The sequence below is a fragment of the Echeneis naucrates genome, chromosome 7 (assembly GCF_900963305.1).
Source record: "Echeneis naucrates chromosome 7, fEcheNa1.1, whole genome shotgun sequence".
Classification (NCBI taxonomy): Eukaryota; Metazoa; Chordata; class Actinopteri; order Carangiformes; family Echeneidae; genus Echeneis; species Echeneis naucrates.
In genome coordinates, this window is record NC_042517.1 from 19,205,608 (window position 1) to 19,225,370 (window position 19,763).

Sequence of the window (19,763 nt, forward strand, 5' to 3'; positions counted from 1 at the left end):
TGTGCAGTGTCCCAGGTGCAAAAGGAAGGTCTGATCATCAAATGTAAAATAACTTTTTTTTCTTACCAAATCTTTCAACTTTCTGTTTTGTTTCGTCTTTTGTGAATCCCAGCCTTAAAATACATTCTGTTCAGTCTGAGAATTTCACCACCACTAGAATGAAAGACTAAATCCTAATTATTGTCCATATATATACATATATAAAATAGGGGTTGTGATACAGTGATACAGTAATACAGTGATGATGTCCAGGGATATTATTCATCCAAGAACAGGTGAAAAAGAAGTGACAAGTTTTAGCTTTTGAGCACATGATCATAGTGCGGGCGCTCTTTTTTCAGTGCACTTTGTATTATTACACAAACAATGAGTCATAACACCATCTGCCTTCATGGACCGTTGCGTTCACAACCCTTTTGAAATTTCAACTGTAACCCAACAGAGGAAAATACTTAATCTGCCAGTTTCTATGAAAAGAAAACACTAAAGTTAAAAGTCAGTGAACACTCTTTTGAATTGTGGAATATGTTTGGGGTTTTTTTTCCACTCTTTGTTCACTGAGTGAAGATAAAAGGTATTTCGCTCTGTAAATTAAATAACAATACCCAGAGTTAGAAAAACCAAAGGTTACAATAATTCCATGCTTTGCTGGCCCATGGTTTGATATAACACATTAAAGAATTACATGTTAGTGCATTGACTCAACATGTAGAGCAGGTTTAACTGATTATCCTGAGAGTATATCACCATGAAATGAAATTACAACTCGTACCCTGGAAAGTCCTTCCTTCTCATGAACTTACAAATGGTTAGTGACATCTAGTGGCAATGAACTGACAACACAAACGCCTGAACTAAACCATACTTTGATCGACCAGAAGAAGAAAAACATTATAACATTACATACAAGGTCAGAATTCATATGCTGGCCAAAGGATTACTTTTCCACTGATATCATATTTTGGATGTAAATTTTTACCTATTTTTGGTGAATACATTTATTTAGAGGAACTTGCATGAGTATTTTCTATTTACTTTTCACCTTAAACTAAACATGTCTACTTCCTTACATTTCCAAAGGCAATGCTGAGCAGTTTCTCCACAACATCTATTAAACTATTTGAGCCATTGAACAAAAAAACCAAACAAAATAAAAAAATAAACAAACTAACAAAAAAAATCCCAACAACCTATACACAGTAGATTCTTTATTGTTAAAGAGCTTGACAGTAGGTCCACATGTGGCAAATTTAATATTACTATAGTCAAAAATATGCTGCATTAACAAGTTTTACTGCCACTGAAGTCCCACCAGGCTAAAAGCATCCCAGACCAAAGCAAATATTCTCCCTTCATGTTCTCAGTTTCCAAGGTGTCAGAAGGTCCAGTGGAAAAAGACCATGAAACACACAACAAGAAGCACAGCTAAATAAAGTTACAGTAAAGTAAAGTTGCAGCATGAACCTAGCCATTAGTAATAGGAATTCTAATCTGTTTAGAGAGCTGGTTCTTTTGGCGGGGCTCACTAAAAGCTCAGTGCTCATGTAGCTGACCAATGACGTGTGACTTGAACAGAAAAAAGATGAAGTGAGTCTGAGCCAGGCAGGATCCAGTTCCCATTGTTCATTTCAAAGAGCTGACTCCAAGAGCCGTATCGTTCATAACCGACACATCACTACTAGCCATTAGCTGGTAGCAAATTTAGGTTAACACAGTCATGGCACCGGTAACAGCAAGTTAGCCACCTTATAAAACTTTTTCAGCAGCTCAGCCAGACTACTATGTGCTCCCTGGGTGGACTGGGAGAGAGTATCAGTCTTAGACTCCAAAAGTCTGCCCCCAACCCAATTCAGATGATTACCAACCCCCTCAGTCCAGCAGCAGGAATGTCACTGACAGAGCTGCTAAAAATAATGGATCGACCAAAGTTTATCTAGTAGAGATATAGAGCACCCATGTTGGTCAAGCACAGTAGGAGCAACTCTTTTGGTTGATTAAATCAGATGTGTTTGGTCTTTGTGTCATTCATCTCCCAGACATTAGAAATATGGATGAGCTTTTTCTTCTATTGAAGGCTACACTCTAGGTCAAAAAGCCATTGGCAACCTCCCAACCAAACCTTTTTCTTTTTTTTTTTTTTACATCATCTTTTTATTTGGAAAAGCAAATATTTACAGTTTCATTTACAACATCGCAATCCTTCCCTGGACCCCTAAAGTTTCTGTTCCCTTGGTTTATCCACCCCATTCTCCTTGATAACTGGGAAGGGTGGTTCAAGCATCTTTTCATGCTGCTCTTTCAAGTTTTTTTTAAAGTCATTCAAGTATTGCATCCAGTGAATAAAATACTTAGCAAGGTGGTACACACAAAAGTATTTTAAATGTGAAATCTGATTTTAACCCTTTTATGTACTCAATCCATTTGGACCAAATCTGATAGAACGTTTCTTTTTGTACTCTTAGGGAAAATTACAGTTTTTCCATAATGTAAATTTCACATACTATATCCATCCATTCCTTGATGGTGGGTGGTTCTACTTGAAGCCATTTTCATGTCATAGTTTTTATTTATTTATTTTTTTTACCAGCTGCCAAAGCACATTTTTGTTTAATCATTCTTGTTCTAGCCAAACCTATTTATAAGGTAGCAGTAAAAAAAAAAAAAAAACTGAGCTGAGCTTCTAAACACCTGCAGGCTGACCTGTGGCTGTAATCAAACAGAGCTGACTGCTGGTTAGACAGTTCTACAAAAGGTGTAGTCATGTGACAATGATGCAAGTAGAAGAAATACTCAGAGCCTTTACTTGAGTCAACATACTGTTATGCTGACCCATAAAGGCCTTTGTATTATATAATATATATATATATATAAGTTTATGTATAATATAGCATTGTATTTTAATTATTGATGCAATAATGTATGTATATATATATATATTTAACTGATCAATATAAATTAATATTCCTCAGTTTTTAATAACACTATGATTAAAGTGGAATTGAAATTGAATGAACACCAGCGTGAAGAATCCTGATCTTTAGCAGCATGATTTCTATGCACCACACTGGTGCCAAGTGATTGTCTAAGTGGGTAGCACACAGGTATTTCTTATCAAGTGTTCAGGAGTTTAAGTTGGCAAGCGGTTAAAAGGATTAGATTTAAAATATTTCTAAAGGTGATTGTATTTCAACTAACTGAGCTGTCCCTTAAAAGATTTATATTTTCTTTCACAACTTTTGTACTTGAAGTAAACATACTAAACTATCTGAAATGTTGATAAATTGTCTTTGTTTTAAATCCCCTCTTTTCCTTAAAAGATCGACCCGAACTAAATATGAAACACTGAACCTGAAAGCCTCAAATGAATAAAATAAAACAAAAAAAGGAACTTTCTTGAGTTTGAATGTCTTCAGTTTAAACAGACACCAAATTCAGTTGAAAACTAAGAATGAACATGTTTAAGAAAAAACTGCTCTCGATGATGTTAGAAATTTGTCCCCCCCAAAAAAGTGGTCCGTGTTTGTTAAACCCATCCTGAAAGTTAGTTACAGTACAGGCCAAAAGTTTGGACACACCTTCTCATTCAAATCATCATTCCTTTTTTGGTGCACTCCACTTCCGTATTTTTGTGTGACGCTTTTACTCTGAAGGGTTCAGCCGGGAAGTCAGGTTGCTGATGCTGGAGCAGAAGCCACTGCGCGACGTAGGTGGAAATAAATACATCTCTCGGACGGTGAGACCTCAGCCGAAATGATTTCCTAACATGTTTACCGAAGCTGATTTGAAGTCCAGCTCGTTTATCATGGGGAAGGTTTGTCTCAACTTTGAGTCCTGAAAAAAACCCCAACTTGTCCGGTGCGGTGTCATCTGCCAGCACGGCTAACAGTAGCTGCTATGTTTACATGGCCGGGGAACGCAGGGTCATTGGTGCCCGTGTTTATTTTAAAGCAAATGGGAAATAAATACACAGCAGGAGGTGAATTGTGTTTTTATTTAGTTTGGCTAGTTAACACTTAAACGAGCTGTCTGCAACGAGAGAAGCAGCGCAAGCCGGATTTGCTAATTGTGCATCGCATTGAATCGGTCCAACTTATTTTATTTATATAAAGGAGGTTACTCTACTGTTTCCTTTATATGCTTTATTGTGCTATTTTCTTTCTAACTGTACATTCTTGTCATTCCGTGTTGGTTTAGATTTGTCGCTGATTAGATGGTCGGTGATACCATGTGGGAGTCACATGAACGACGGGGATGAGGCATAAACAACAAAGGCGCAGCTTGAGGACAGAGCCTCTTCACAAAGTCCGCTACAACCAGGGTGTGTGCTGGTAGTGCTAGCCCACCACAGGTAGCTTCCACCCCCACCCACCCCGTGCCCTCCCATCCCCACCCACCCCGTGCCCTCCCATTGCTGAACTTATGCTGCAATGAACAGCACTACTCAGCCCCCTGCCATCGTTGATGGGGATGTGGCAGTAAGCTATGTGTTGGTGCCATTCTTCCTCATCACAATAATTGGAATAGCAGCAGCTGTGGTAAGACTTCCACAAAGTTAGAATTTCTGGAAAACGAGATACAGTTGTAATATTACTGTCAACCTACCAGTCAAATTAGTAGCTTTGATCGTTCAGAAATGATAGTCTCACTTTTGTCCATTTCAGGTTATGTATATCCGCAAGAAGAGGAGGTGAGACCTATAAAAAAAAATCTACACTGATTTTATGGCATAATGCTTTTTTTTACAATAAAGCCTGACTACTTCACAGTTGTCTCTCAAAGTGATCAATGAAATCACAATTTGGTTTTGTCCCTCAGAATTGACAGACTCCGTCATCAGCTTTTACCAATTTACACATATGACCCATCAGAGGAACTTAATGAAGTCGAACAAGAAATTTTGTTGAGAGAAGAGGACATGCAGGTATGATGAACCTTTTGGTTTTCAAGTGTTTGGTTCTCTGGGGGCGTTTGTAGCTGTGGAGAAAGTTTTCTGCTATGAAATCTGAAGGTGATAGCAAGAATACAATTGAGAAAATGTTTTTGCTAAGCCAAATGAATATAAAAGAAAATATATTTCTAGTTGAATAAGGTTGGGTTATTTTTGCTAGATTGTGCTGTGGCTGATAGTGATTTCCACAAAGATGCAGTGAAGACATGTTCGCTGATGTCCTGTGTTCTGACATTGTTTATTGCATTACTCACTTTTGACAGATCATTAGTTCCCCATTTTAGCCAGTCTCTTCCTCTCACACATAGACATACAAATACTATTAATTTATCACTCACTGTATGTGCAAGTCTTAAGTCCTTCACCATAGCAGTCTTTGTCTTAGAAACATAAGACATTTTTCTTCCACACAAAAATTTGTCACGTTGCATTTTGTTTATACTGATAATCCTTATGGTACGAAGTCTGGAGTTTGGACAAATGAAATTAGATGGTTATGGTTGCAAGGGCTATTTCAATTAAGTCATTGGCCTGGTAATTTTCAGTCGAATATCATGTGCTGTGCAGCACGGCAGCGTAGTCGTTAGCACTGTCTCCCCACAATAAAAAGGTTGTAGGTTCCATCCCGCAACCACTTCCCAAAGACATGCACGTATAGGTTAACTGGACATTCTAAATTGACCGTAGGTGTGAATGTGAGCTTGAGTGGTTGTTTGTGTCTGTTTGCCCTTGTGTGTTGGCCCTGCGATTCACTGGCAACCTGTTCAGGGTGTACCCTGCCCCTCGTCTGATGTGAGCTGGGATTGGCTCCAGCAGCCCCGTGACCCGGAAACAGATAAAGCGGTTGAAGATGAATGAATGAATGAATGAATCATGTGCTGTGACATAAAAAACACTAGGTGGCAATATTTACCATGGCCAAAATTGTTCCTTAGTTTTGTTTCAGTTATTACTGCTGTAGCAAAACTGCTTGATAGTGAGTGAGGTTTTAACTACTGAGGTTTTATGATATCAGGAATAAATTGATTGAAATAAATTTGCGTTGTGAGGGGAAAAGAACTTGCCCCTCCATTACTGTTACTTATGATGTTCCACAGAAACACATTTTACTACAGTAGTTCTAAAAAACAGCAATTTCATACATCTGCCAATTGGCTTTAATATGACTAACAATGATGACTTAAAAAAAAAAAGAAAAGAAAAAGACTGTGCTAAACTAAAATGTACACTTCTGTCCTCAGATTGTTCAAGGTTGGGCCAGAGGCTATCAACAGCGACGCCCTCTTCTAGCCAAAGACGTCAATGCATGATAATTGTAAATGATGACATTGAACATTGTCAGTTAGGGGATGACCTTCAGCCACAGAAATCTCATTTAGAGTCATATACAAGACTTTTACTATCTTTCTTTACTACCGTTTGGCATCCATCAGCACCAGTCAACATTTTCTTTGTGATAAGACTGTTCATTTGGGAGGTTCTGATGCCCGACTCGGTGCCTAACAGATGCAGTCACTTAAACTTATTTATTCAGACTGTTTTACTGTGGTATTTGGTGGCAGGACTCACAGGTAAGAGATGTTTGAACATATCTCAAGATACAAGTTCTTGGTAACTTTATTGTTTACATTTATGGTGTGGTTGGTGACGTTTAACACTGCAGTAAAATTCCCCAGAAGCTTTATAGCTTTCACTGGATTATCTTGATAAAGTTAGAATTAGTTGCAAAAAAATTGGTTGGGTTAAATTTGTTTCATTTTGAGAAAGAAATGTTGAATACACCATTTTTTATTTGCTTACAAAGCTTCACTAGTTACCAGATGATCTGGATCTTTTTGTGGTTTGGCCAATTCCAATGACTCTTATCAAAGGCATTAAAAGCCAGATATGAAAGTAAGTAACACCCACCCACCTCTCACTCCCAAATTGTGAATTGTGACTAGTGCCCAAAATATGTCCTGTCTACAAGGCATGGCATCAGTACACATTTACCTCTGGCAGAAGAATGCTCCGATGAATGCCATAGATCTGACTGTATCAAGTACTCAGGAAACTTCACTTTTCTCCCCTTGGTGAATAGTAACCTTATGTGACTCTTATTTTGCCTTGCATTTATGAATGTAAACATAATGAAAAGCAAGTTGTTCATCTGTCCTTGAAAGTGGAATAACACTGTTCAATAATTAATGTACTAATATGGAGAGTTAGTGCTCGAAGCATGTGATGTTATTGGATGACATCTAAAGGTGTTTTAGAAGGAGATTGGGGTCACGTAGATGTTTTATATCGTCACTTATGGACTCAAAAACATCATTACACCAGAATTTCTTTTTTTACATTACTGATTTTTTTATGCATTTACTTTTCCCCACACAAAATTAATACAAAATGAGCCATGCACATGACACTGTACAAATGTTGGATCACAGGACATTCATTCTTCACACTGCTGAATTTTTCACAAAGGGCTCTGATTTCAGGTTTTCAAAGAACTGATAAAGATATTTATGGTTTGACTGTTTAAGTTTTGCTGTTGAAGTTGCTGCTTTGAGAGAATGGTTAAGGCCGATTTACTTGTTGAAAATGTAAATAAAATATAGCTTTGGCTTTGTTCTGTAATTAGTGTGTGTGCCATGTCATCGTTTTAGTATTTTAATTCAACCTCCATTAACCCACGTATTCATCCATGGGCCCATGCCACACAAATGACAAAGAAAATTCTCTTTATTGACCATTTCTGATACAAATTGTTGTAGGGCACCATAGAAATATAGACATTGTACATTTATATACGGTGTACATTAAAAAGAATGATCCCATCCTATTGAGTTTACAGTATATAAATGAACGGATGCAAGAGGTTGGTATGCAGAATAATTGGATGATGCTGGAAGAAAAAAAAAAAAAAAAAAAAAAAATGAAGAAATGACCATTGTATGACTGATATGAGTATGGCGAGGGTGGGTGTGTGGTACTGCCAAACATAGTGGCCAATAGAACAGATAAGTGGAAAGAGCGCCCAGTCTATCACAAACACAAACATTTGTCAATGAAAATCTGAACCAACATTTCAGTGCACCAGATTATTTTTTCTTAAAAAAAAAATAAAAATAAAAACACACTTGCTAATCTACCACAGTCAGCGAACACAATTGTCAAGCTGACAGGTCTCCCTGACTTGCTTCACACACAAAAAAAAAAAAAAAAAAAAAAAAAAAAACCCTGTTTCCAAGGCCTGGTTATAGACAAGTCAAGATGTGTTGCAAATGCACACAATCACACGCTTGAAGTTTTCGATACCTTGTTACAGCCAGCCCCACCCCCCACCAAAAAAAAAAAAAAAAAAAAAAAACTAAACACAAACTTTGCAATTATGACATCTTTCCATCTCATGCCAGAGGTTACACTTAAAACAACAGAAAACCAGTTAAATGCAATTATATGGTAAAGTAAGCTGTTGAGTGAGGTATGAAATCCCAGGCCTAGTGGTGCCTGTTTGCAGTTTTCCGGGTTTTGTAACTGAGGTTGTAGCAGCTTAGGTGTATGGAAAAACCCAGTTAAGTGGACTGTGACCATGGGTTCCCTGACACTTAGAAGTACACAAACATCTTTTTTTTTTTTTTTTCTCTGTAGCAGACGTCATAAAACACACATCTTCAAAAAAGAGCCTAGGAAAAGTATGTTACTAAATTAAGTGATGACAGAAGGGCCGAGCCAGATGAAGCAGTGAGAGCAAGATGGAATGAAAACTATCAAAAAAAAAAAACAAACAAAAAAAAAACCCAAAACAAAACGAAACCGTACAGCCCTGTTGGATAGCCGTGCCACCAACTATCCTGTTACAATCAAACTCCTTGTTTGACCAATTGCAGTTTGTCTTAACAAGTGATTGAGTGAGCGTGTGGAAACTGAGGACCATGTGAATACAAAGACACCAATGTAACAGCATTTGTAAAAGCTCCCTGAAGAAATGACACTGATGCTCTCAGCCTAGAACTCTGCCAATCCTTAAAAACACACATTATAACCAAAGAATTGAGTTTTATGATGAAATGAAAAGCAGCACACATTTTTTTTTAAAATGTATGTAACCCAAAGGGACAACAGGACAAGTCTGGTCAGACTATTGTGATTACTAAGGATACGCTTTACAGCTCCCCACCACACAGTGAGGACATGGGATGAAATCTTGAGAAGTTTAGCTAAGTCTACACTGTCCTACTGAAAGAGGGGAGTGGGATTGGTACAGATGATTCTGCTTTATTGGTGAGACAAGGTGAAAGCAGTTATGAAGATTAGAAACAGGAAGGGAAGTAAAAGAAAAACTTCTACCATCAGTTACCTATTCTCGTCCTATAACGCTGAAGCTCAACTCCATCTAGAATACAATGCGAAAGGATAGGTTAACCACTTCACACAAACAACTCCCTCCTGAAGAAGGGGGGAAATAAAAAAAAAAAAAAAAAAAAAAAAAAAAAGCAAATATAGGTAAAATTCACCTTTGTCCAGTACCAAAAAAAAAAAAAAAAAAAAAAAAATGTCTATACGTCCTACCATCTCAGATGCAGGTACAACAAATAAGTAACATTAAGCAGAGAATATGTCCTACACACCATCTTTAAGGGGAAAACGGGAACATCCAGGCTCCATGGAGCACACCTTTGTCCAGTATAAAAGACTTGTGATAACATGACATGTAGAGAAGAGGGCTGTTACCTGTCACGTAATTCTTACATCTATGCTTGAGCAAGGTCCATCATTCTATCCAGTGCTGTCGCATGATATATGTACTGTGTTAACCCTCCTTCTGGCAAAGAGGACTTTGTCGTGAACAGTGGTCATGTGGTGGCACTGGTCTTGGAGATACAGCCCAGTTCTGTTTTAACAGTAAGTCAGTATGTTGAGTGAGGTAGCATGCGTTGTGAATTACTGGTCCTCCTCTTCCTCCTCTTCCTCCTCCTCCTCCTCCTCAGATGATTCCTGGGATGCCTTTTCTTCCTTCTCCTGCAACACAAAGTGGGGTTGGGGGGGGGGGGGGGGGGGGGGGGAAACTATGACTCGACAATACAAATACAGTCGTCTGTAATTCATGACTCAACATGACGGATTTCACCTCTTATAACCCAAATGCAAGCACAGAAAAAGAAAAAAAAAATAATAATAATAAAAGTGGTTTTGATAAACCACTGTGGCATGAGGAACACCCAAGGGAAGGGTGAGCCATCGGTAGTGAAAAGTGATTCATACGAGTGATGAGTCACGATGAGGCATCCTGGTTTTTTGCTCTTGCCTTTCCTCCTCACACTCCCCACTGCTGCCAAAGATGTTCATTCATAAAAATGAGAGGGGTAGTTAAGAAGGTAACTTTGGGTCATTCCTTTCTGTGACTAATGCAATCCAGACTTCTTTCAGAGTACGCCCTAACCACTCATGCACATGACAGAATGTTACTACAAGACCACAAGTTCTTCCAAGATTAAACACATGCCTTTTGACTGGCGGAATATGGCCTGGCAACTTGTTTTGCACACTTAGAAAATAATAATCCTACTGTCAGTTATACAACGTTGGACTATGAGTGATGGGGACAGAGGAAAATTGTCATGCAGGTACAGGCCTTTCAACACAAACAGCTAGGGACTTGCGACCAAAAAGCAGCTTTAAATAAATACACAAAAACCAAAACAGTTGCGATGAGTTTAAAAAAATATAATAATAATAATAATAATAATAATAATAATAATAATAATAATAATAATAATAATAATTAAATGGTTGGATGGGGGAAAGGGAAAGTTAGGAAAATGCAACTTTGGCCTGCAGACAGTCATACCAATCTTAATTCAATTGGAGGAGGAATGGTTAGACAAATGTGATCAGTGTTTGTCCAAGGATTCTTATCTTACCTCCTTTTTAGGTCTTCCTCTGCGTTTTCCCCCTGCTGATGGGGAAGCTGTTGCCTTCTGTGAAACAAAAATGGCACACAGTTAATGGGGTGTAGTCCAATATTGCATTTTGCTGTGGACCGCACGCTGACCTGCTGATTTGCTCAGTTAAAGTAGTAACTTTTTGGGAGCAATTTTGGTGGGGGGGGGGCTCTAAAAGCCTGTGGTATTAACAATCCATACAGAGCTCTGCTCCTAGCTGCCTGCAGATGGCAGTAGTACATCTGCAATGAGACACATGGAAAGGGGGCATTGGGTTCATTGGCTATTATCTGGAAGACCGACAGGAACTGCACACAGGGCACTCCAGTTCGCTGGCCACCTGGTCTGAGGCTCAGAGACAGCTGGTGGAACTGAGCGGAGACACAAACCCTCTGCAGCTTGGCCCTCGCCGCTAAATCTATACTACATGTATGCACATTAAGCTCTCCCTCCTCTCCCTCTCTCTCTCTCCTGCTCCCTTTCCCATACATAGCAGCGAAGACAGAGCGCATGGGGGAGCTGCAGGGTTGGGGCGAGGGAGAAAAATCAGTTGTTGCTATGGAGACGACAGGCAGAGAAGAACTAGGGCTGTGTGTTGGGTGGGGGTGGAGGGGTACTTAGTGTCAGCTTGGAAACAGTCTTGCGGCCTCTGCACCTGCACCTCACTGTGCATGACAAGCTGCAGGAAGCTGGAGGACAGGAAGTACAGACTGAGCATCACTCAAGAAGAGAGAGAAGGAGAAAAAAAAAAAAAAAAAAAAAAAAAAAAACTAAGGCAGTAAACCAAGGACATTACAATGGGAAACCCTAGCCAGGCTATTTCTGACAGCAGGAGGGCGGAAGCAGCTAAATTGCAGTCAACCAATATATCATAAATAACAGCAGGACATCCTTTTGAGGAGGATGAGGTTAGCTACCATTAAGATGTTCAGCAACCAGCAAGAATTGGTCTGAGGAAGAAAAGGAAACGCTAGCGAGAGACGACAGTGAAAGCCATGTGCAGAGTCATTGTGAAGCTTGTGCCTGTCTGTATTGGCACCGGCGTCATCCAGTTCAGGATGCATGTTAGCTGCTGCTGAAATCGTGACTTGTCAGCATGCAAGAGGCAGCACTGACTTACTTTGCCCTTGCCGGTTGCCTTGTTTTTGCTGCCCTTCGGCCGTCCTCTGGGCCTCTTTGGAGTAGGGGACCCACTTGGTTCCTGACAACCAAGACATCAAAATAAAAGTAAGCACACCAAGAAAAAGGCTGAAGGTGTTTCAACAATGCAATTTAAAACCATTATGGGCAAAACAGTTTTTGGAGATTCCTAAAAATACAAAATACACATCTACATGCTAGCATCCAACAGACATGTTGTTATATTGTACAGTGTTGGAGGTCAATTTTGTACTTGTACTGGCTGACAGGCTTTTTAGAGTCACAGGTTGTCATGTTTACACACAAACACACAGACGCACACACAGACAGAGAGAGAGAGAAAAGTGCATGAGTAAAAACACATTAAGCAGCCACACCAACATAGAAGGGGAAACGCATGAGTCAAAAACATAGGGGATTACCACAGGTTGAAAAATACAAGCTGTGCCCCGAGGGAATAACCTATTCATATGATAATCTGTGGTTTTATGATGTGTCACGGCGGAGTCACCTCCTGTTGCATTTCTCATGTTTACAACTGCAACTCTTAGCAACCGAGCAACTCAATATTGAAGCACACCGCCTCTGAGTGACAGTTACAGCAGCCAATGTGCACACAGGACACTGCTGTGTCATCCCTTACACGGTGAGGAGATGTGTGTTTGCGGAAGGGATGGGGAGGTAGGGGTCAAAGATGGTCAAAGGTGTTTGGTTACTGGCTGCTTATAAACTAGGTGAGATACACAGGAAGTTTGTTGTACATGTACACCTAGACTGAAGAGGGGGTGAGCAAGCGGTCAGAGCGCCTAGACGCAGGCATACTTGGATTCTTGATTCCTCTTTGGGCTTATGACATGGATATGCATCAGCACCTGGGCTGCAATAATATCTACATGAGCATCAGATGGCGCCTATGTACCTACAGGTGTGTTATTTCAGTGCCCTCCCTCCCTCCATTGCTTTATACACATGGGTTTACTCCTAGGTTGGTGATACTCTTAATCCACACATGCAAATTTGATTGGATATCAAACCAAGAAAAAATAGAAATAAATGAATATGGGCACTACTTACGTCTGATGATTTTACCTGGGGGTGTTTTCGGGGTCTTCCACGCCCCCTTTTCTCTGTCGTCTCCTTCTCTTTCGGTGAGACTGTCTCCTTGTCGCTCATGTTTGCTTTGCTTTTTTCCCCTCTCCCTTCAGACCTGTAATATAAATCACACCGGTCAGATATGCTGCAAGGCGAGACGCCAAGTTCACACAGACAGAAGCACACAAAATAAGTCAGGCTTTTAAACCCGATGACCGCAACAACAAACCCAAACACTCAGTCACAGACACATAAAAAAGGACCAGGCTAACCGCACACCGGTAACGCGTTTAATTAATCTGCGCTTATTTCCATCTATTTCTATTTCATCTGGCGCTCCATTACACGGCCGACTGTGCTACACAAAACAAACAAACAAGGGGATTGACGTCCACCCGGCTCGCCTGATCTCTCTCCGTGGCTCGGCGACGCGATCGGAGGCCACACGAATCTGCAAAACACAGCCGGAGCCGACGCTCCCCTTTCCCGCGCCGACCATGTTTAGAGGCCCCGGCACGCCGCGCTGGTTTTGGCCGGCGATCGGGCCTGCGTACGCGGCCACATCCCGCAGCGCGTTTTGCACGCCGGAGGGGCCTCCGGAGAGCAATCCGCCGACACATACAGACATATACACACACATTGTATATACACACAGCAAACACACAATGGCCGGTGTGTGCTCGGCGGGATCTGCAGCCTAACAACCCCCCTTCTCCCCCCCCCCCCCCCATTTGCAAGGACATTACGTTTAAGCTTCCTTTTTTTCTGTTGCGTTTTATTTTTTCTCCAAAAAAATAAAGCAATAGAAATTGCAAACGACAGAGGTGGTTGGGTTCGTTTGATGCGTTCAAAGCCCAGGCCAAGGCAACAAAAGACGATTTCACATTAAAAAGCGTGCAGCCTCCTCGCTGCCGGAGCTCCGCTTCTGTACCCCCGGTCCACAATAAATAAATAAAAATAATAATTAAAAATCCCGGTGTTATCGAGCATGCAAAGTTTCGCTCGCTCACCGTGGCGTTTGTTGCACTCACCGTTACTGCTCGGATATAGCGTGTGTTTCCTTTAAGGCTGGCTGCCTGTACCCGGTTAAAAAGCCTTGCACCGATCTATAGGCTACAGCTTTTATTCGTCAGACAACACACAGCCCGCCCCTTTAAAAATCCCAGCTCATGCAGCGATAAAAAAAAACAAAACAAAACAAAACAAAAACAAGAAACAAAACAGTTATGAAATAGAAAGAGAAGAGGACGGAGTTGTTTTTTTTTTAAAGAAAAAAATTCCTTCCTTTTCTCCTGTTGTTGTTTTTTTTTTTTTTTTTTTTTTTTTTACCAGCAGGTTGAGGAGTTCTTCCAACGGCGGCCTATAAATAGCACGTGTGTCTTCTCCGGGGCAGATAAAGGAAAAAAGGCGGCAGCCAGGAGGAGTTTTGGGGCAATTTAAAGTGCCGCCCTCATGGGAGCTAAACACTGGAGGGCGGAGATATGATAAATGGGCCACCAACAGTACTAGAGGACCCCCCACACTCCTCCTCCTCCTACCGCCCCACACACCCCTCCTTCAACTGGATCCTTCTTATTCTCCAGGTTTGATCCCAAAACATATCCATAACTTAAAGAATACACGTGCATTAAATTAGAAAAATAAATATCTATACAATATTAATTGTTTCTGCTGTTGTGTGTGTTTGCTCAACACTGCATACCACAGTCTCCACAGTGATGATGAGTGAACTATGACCTCCCCCAATGTAAACACAAGCCAGCTTCAAGCCCGGGAAAGCATTTCTTGTTGTTTTTCGCCCCTAAAATATGATCTTGAAAGTGATGGAAGAAGTGTTCATCTACTATGATCAATTTTATTAGTGAATATGTAAAAGTACAGTGTACCAAAGTCATATTTAAAGATCTTTAGTTACCCTTAAATAATCGTCCATATATTCTACACATAGTAAGTTGTTGATGGGTTATCAGCTATGCTTTAATAACTTTCTCCAGTTAGTTAAATTTGCCCTGTGTGCAATTTCAATGATGACTGCAGACTCTCTTCTGGCTGTTTTGTTTTTTAACTAAATCTCCAAATTAATTAAAAAGAAGCAATCTCTACTAGCAACCCTGTTACAACTGTTACAACTAAGTCAAAAACATAATTACTATTTTGGTCATTCTTTGATATCCAAAGAGGAAGATTTACAAAAAAGAGGGGAAAAATATCTTCTACAGTTATTTAACTTTTTTGTTGTTGTTTTTTTTTTTTTTGCCCAGATTTCCACTTTGATAAAATATCACATGATTCTCAATACTTATCTTGTGACCCTTTGGTCTGGTCCCTTGACCGTACCAAAGGAAGAAAGCATTCCTCTTGCTGTTTGCTGACTTGTAATGACTGTGCAGTTGTTTGATTTCTTTTTGCCCCCTCTGGAGAGCAAGCAATGACACACATGTGGTTTGCAATGGATGTGACTTCAGCTGTAGTGACACATCACAATGGGCATTAATTCACAGTAGAACTACTCGATTGTTGTAACCTTGTAAGTAAATATGAAGTTATTTTCCCCTGAAGTACAAGTTATTTTACATCCCCCAAACGCCATATTTTAATCCTAATTATACATCTGGGACAGTTAAAATATTATAGGACTAACTTAACTAACTTAGTGCAACTGCTGCCTCTTTCTTTCACAGGTAAACATCCAAGGTATGTTGATTAGGTGTGGTGGATACAGAGGGTGGGGACAAGACAGTGTGGTGTAGAAACATTTGGTGCTCTAATTGAACCACCAACTGGTATTTTCACACAAAGGCCTTTGACGTAAATTAACTGCCTATCTGGAACTGATGGGTGCACCACTATGCAATTGAAAACAGATACTAAGAATGCAGAATGACTTGAAAGTAGTGAACAGACTGTTCCTGGCTGAACTGATGTACAAAAACCTGCTGCAAAAACTTTTGTTATTCTAAAACCTTTGTCCTCTGTATGCAGATATCACTATAATGTACATGTGTGATGAGGAGAGAGAGAGTTGGGTGGAAAAGGAGATTGGATAGAGCATGAATGGAGGGAACGCTTTTCTCAATGAGTCCAATGTTCTGCTCAGCATGTCCTTGCCTTGCATGCCACCCCTCCACCCCCCCACCCCCTTCCCTCCCTGTTTCTCACTCTATTCACTTCCTTCCTCTCTATCTTCCACAACCACTTCAGCCCCATCCCCCACACCCTCACACATCTCTGCCATACCCTTCCCTTCAGCATGTGGATGAATACAGGGAAATAGGTCCACTGCATGTTTGTGTCAGGAATGTTGTCCTCTCACACTGGCACCACCTGGAGACTGATGAGGGGAGTGGTGATGGTGAGTGATTAGTAAATATGCAAAACAAATTCAAAAGCAATCTAAATTTTGATACGACTGAAAATATTCTCTCTCACAAAAAAAAAAAAGCAGATATTAGAAAATGTTCACGGTTCTTAATGAGATCTCATCTTGTGCACTTCTTTGCAATTTAAATAGGTACAGATGAAACTAAAACAGTTAAATATGACACATCCTGCAATAAGTCATACTTTCATGAAGGATACAATGTTCTGTGTTCACAGAGGTGTTGTGTTATTTAGCCTAGCCCATTCATTGAGGGAAAAGTGTGTTGACAAAATAAGTGAAACACATCAGTATTCAACAATACAGTTCAACTGCACTCTGAACTCCACCACAAAGTTAAGTGAACACCTCTCCGATTTATGGCCAGTTTTTGTTGCAGCTATTTCAAAGTAGGATTTATTGCACATATCTTAAATAAATTAAGACATAAATTTAGACTGTGATTTTGCAAAAATAAAAAAAAAATATTTAATTGTGTCTTAGAGCAGTTCTCACCAGTAAAAATTACATTTGCTGAATTAGATTTTCTCCTAAAAGGAATAAATGCGGCAAGGAATGGAACATTATCACTATACAGATAAAGGACATCGTCATTACAGCATTTGCAGCTACAAAAAGCTTTAGTCCATCGAACTTTAAAAGACAGATTAATTTCAAAGGATGGCACTAAGCTTCCTTGAGCAATCACATAGACATCCTGTATAAAAGTAGGTAAATCTTGGCAAATCAGTCAGTGTTGTCCATAAAACTCCCTTCTTAAGTAAGTAGCAAAGTGTTTTTACATTCATTACGCTCCCTTTCACCAGCTTTTGCATTTCGACTGGTGAAGTTTATCAGTGATGGTAAATTAAAATCCCTGCCCACTTTTTACAAGCTGGAAAAAATTAATTCTGTGACACAGGTTTCTGATCACTCTCATACAAGAACAAAATAAAAAACAAAACAACAGCAAAAAAATTTAAAATGAAATAAAAACATTGCAGTCCATCAACTTGAATTCAAATGCTAATCAAATCTTACAGGAGACACTTCCACATCAGATGTTCCCCTTTGGAGTCATCTCTTGGCTCATGAACTCTGCAGCAGCTCAGGGCAGACAGAATCCTATTAACAATGGGGAAGGAGGGTCGTAGCCCACTTTTGCATGCTCACCCTTCCCCCCACCTATGTCCTCCTGCCCCCCCCATATGTTCATCCATCATGCCCTCCAGTGCGCTGTCTTGCTCATTCTGGCGATCCATTTTTAGGCGCCGTGTAAACCGCAAGAGTGCTACAGCCAAACCAACTAACAGATGTGGACAAAACATCCTATTCCTGCCTGTGCCTGGGTTTCCCCCTGCTTGTGCTGCTGGCCCAGGATGAGCCTGAACATGACTAATACACACATACGCACACGCCACTCACATCCTCCCTCTTGTCCTCTGAAGAGATGAAGAAAAAAAAAAAAAAAAGGAGGTGTGGGGGTATGAGAGAAGGATGGAGAGAGAAATTCTGCTGGGAGGGGAGAGGAAAAGTGTAGGAGCAGTTGAAAGGCAAGGTGGGCGGAGATGGGAATATGTGTGTGGGTGTCTTTTATATTTCTGCAAGGGGGCGGATGGAGGTTAGTGGGCGGGGGGATGGGGCCCGGCTGATTCAGTCTGCTCATGAGTAGTATGTGACTCACACAAACACAGGAAGTAGCGCGTGCTGCTTGTTTAGTGAGCATGGCACTGTATTTATGTGATCCTCCTATATGCAGAGAATAATAGGGATTCTTACACTGCCTAATTTCCCCCTCCTTACATCGGTCACTGAGTCAACGCTCCACTCTCCTTTTCAAATACTTCCATATCCACATCCTGAGATTTTTGGACAGAGCTCCAGTGGGTGCATCAGTCATACTGTGACTCAAGCCTGTGAAATTTCTAACGGGTGAAAACAGTGCCATATTTGAAACTTCCTTTGGCAACAACAGACTTGACACACCATTAGGTCTCTCTTTTTATGTTTTCTTTTTTAATTTCTCGTTCTATGTAAAATCAATCTCCATTTAAACTTTCAGAATAACTTTGAGCTGCAACCTGTCATTTCCAAGAACCAGCGGAGCATATAGAGGAGCTTTGGAGTTACAAAGTCTTTATTCAAAACGCACATCACGCAGGTTTTATTCATGTTTGTACTAAAATCTATTCATCCCTTAAGGCAAACGGATTGCTCAGGGAGGTCAGCCTTTAGGGTCAGTTGCACTGCAACACTGGTTTTAAATCCAGACTGCAACCTGCAATCGTTCTTATTGCCTGGATTCATCAAAATAAATGTATGTTTTGTTTGTTTCAAGTCTTAAAGAATCGATATATGTACATATATTTCAAGAGCATTTTAAAATTTGCTTCATACCTATTGGTAAAGGAAGGACCTTCCTTTACCAATAGGTGGCAGACAGAGATTAGATTTGGACAGTAATACTGAGGCAGACGACATGTGACATCCTTGAGAAATGACACCATCTTGTGGACGTAGCATGCACATTCTCTTTTTCTCAAAAGGTAAAAGAAGAGAGGCCATCTCTCCTCCTTTCTGCACCACCCACTATGAACAGATTGTCCCTGGAGACACGATTCTCTGCTGAAGTGGTGCTGTGGTGTAAAGCTCTTGTTGTCAAGGATGTCTGCTGGCAGCCAGTCACAGCAGCGATGAAGTCCAGCAGAGGGTACTCTCACCACAAAAAACTATGCTCAGTCCTCACCTGAAACCCACAATCCAATACACATGCATTAATTAGGCAGTCATCAACATCTATTGCATGGAAATATGTTTCCTGTACAATCCATCCATTCAAAACAAACCAGTAAACACCCTGGGAATTACTGCTAATGAGTAAATATTCCAATATGCACAAATGAGACTGTTCCAAGGGAGACAATTTATTACAAGAAGTGTTTCATTTCCTCATTAGTTTTCATAAAATAAAGAGCTGTGTGATTGTGAGTATGATTTCAAGCTCGCCCTCTGCAAATGACAATCAGAAGCAACTGAATTAAGTTAGTACTTAATTCAGTTGACCCTCATCAGGTTTAAATCCAACTAAAGAAGAGAAAGCAAAGAGCCCTGTCACCCCGACAGATGAACGTATGTTCAGAGCGTTTGAGAGGAGTAATAGATGAGAGACTCCTCTGCGACGGTGCACCTGGAGTTTTAGGATTCACATCATCCAGCTCAGTCTTACCTGATTGATCAAAAGGGAAAGGAATCCACCGCCCATTTCAGGCCTGTCAAATCCCTGGGTGGCAGCTGCAGA

General features: G+C 40.4%; 2 protein-coding genes across 7 annotated transcripts; one reads left to right on the forward strand and one right to left on the reverse strand.

The window, feature by feature from the left end:
• The first annotated feature begins 3,650 nt into the window (after positions 1 to 3,650).
• On the forward strand, positions 3,651 to 7,755 carry smim29 (small integral membrane protein 29). Its single transcript, XM_029506585.1, has 5 exons — positions 3,651 to 3,733; positions 4,195 to 4,535; positions 4,662 to 4,687; positions 4,816 to 4,921; positions 6,190 to 7,755. Exons 2-5 carry the CDS (start codon positions 4,428 to 4,430, stop codon positions 6,256 to 6,258), a joined length of 309 nt encoding a protein of 102 aa, XP_029362445.1. The 5' UTR covers positions 3,651 to 3,733; positions 4,195 to 4,427; the 3' UTR covers positions 6,259 to 7,755.
• A 1,733-nt stretch (positions 7,756 to 9,488) lies between these two features.
• On the reverse strand, positions 9,489 to 14,489 carry hmga1a (high mobility group AT-hook 1a). 6 transcript variants are annotated; one of them, XM_029507014.1, is made up of 5 exons: positions 14,437 to 14,489; positions 13,105 to 13,222; positions 11,996 to 12,076; positions 10,855 to 10,911; positions 9,489 to 9,952 (listed from the first exon to the last, which is right to left on the reverse strand). In XM_029507014.1, exons 2-5 carry the CDS (start codon positions 13,186 to 13,188, stop codon positions 9,875 to 9,877), a joined length of 300 nt encoding a protein of 99 aa, XP_029362874.1. In that variant the 5' UTR covers positions 13,189 to 13,222; positions 14,437 to 14,489; the 3' UTR covers positions 9,489 to 9,874. The 6 variants fall into 6 exon arrangements, with proteins under 6 accessions (XP_029362874.1, XP_029362871.1, XP_029362875.1 ...); XM_029507011.1 differs by having other exon boundaries at positions 13,090 to 13,222; XM_029507015.1 differs by lacking the exon at positions 14,437 to 14,489 and adding an exon at positions 14,139 to 14,175.
• Positions 14,490 to 19,763: the final 5,274 nt, after the last annotated feature.

Coding starts and splice junctions, on each gene's coding strand:
- smim29 (XM_029506585.1), top strand. CDS start 4,428: ATGAACAGCACTACTCAGCCCCCTGCCATCGTTGATGGGGATGTGGCA. Junction 4,688..4,815: donor TATATCCGCAAGAAGAGGAG/GTGAGACCTATA, acceptor TTTGTCCCTCAG/AATTGACAGACTCCGTCATC. Junction 4,922..6,189: donor TGAGAGAAGAGGACATGCAG/GTATGATGAACC, acceptor TTCTGTCCTCAG/ATTGTTCAAGGTTGGGCCAG.
- hmga1a (XM_029507011.1), bottom strand. CDS start 13,188: ATGAGCGACAAGGAGACAGTCTCACCGAAAGAGAAGGAGACGACAGAG. Junction 12,077..13,089: donor CCCAGGTAAAATCATCAGAC/GTAAGTAGTGCC, acceptor CTTGGTTGTCAG/GAACCAAGTGGGTCCCCTAC. Junction 9,953..10,854: donor GAGGAAGACCTAAAAAGGAG/GTAAGATAAGAA, acceptor TTTGTGTTGCAG/GAGAAGGAAGAAAAGGCATC.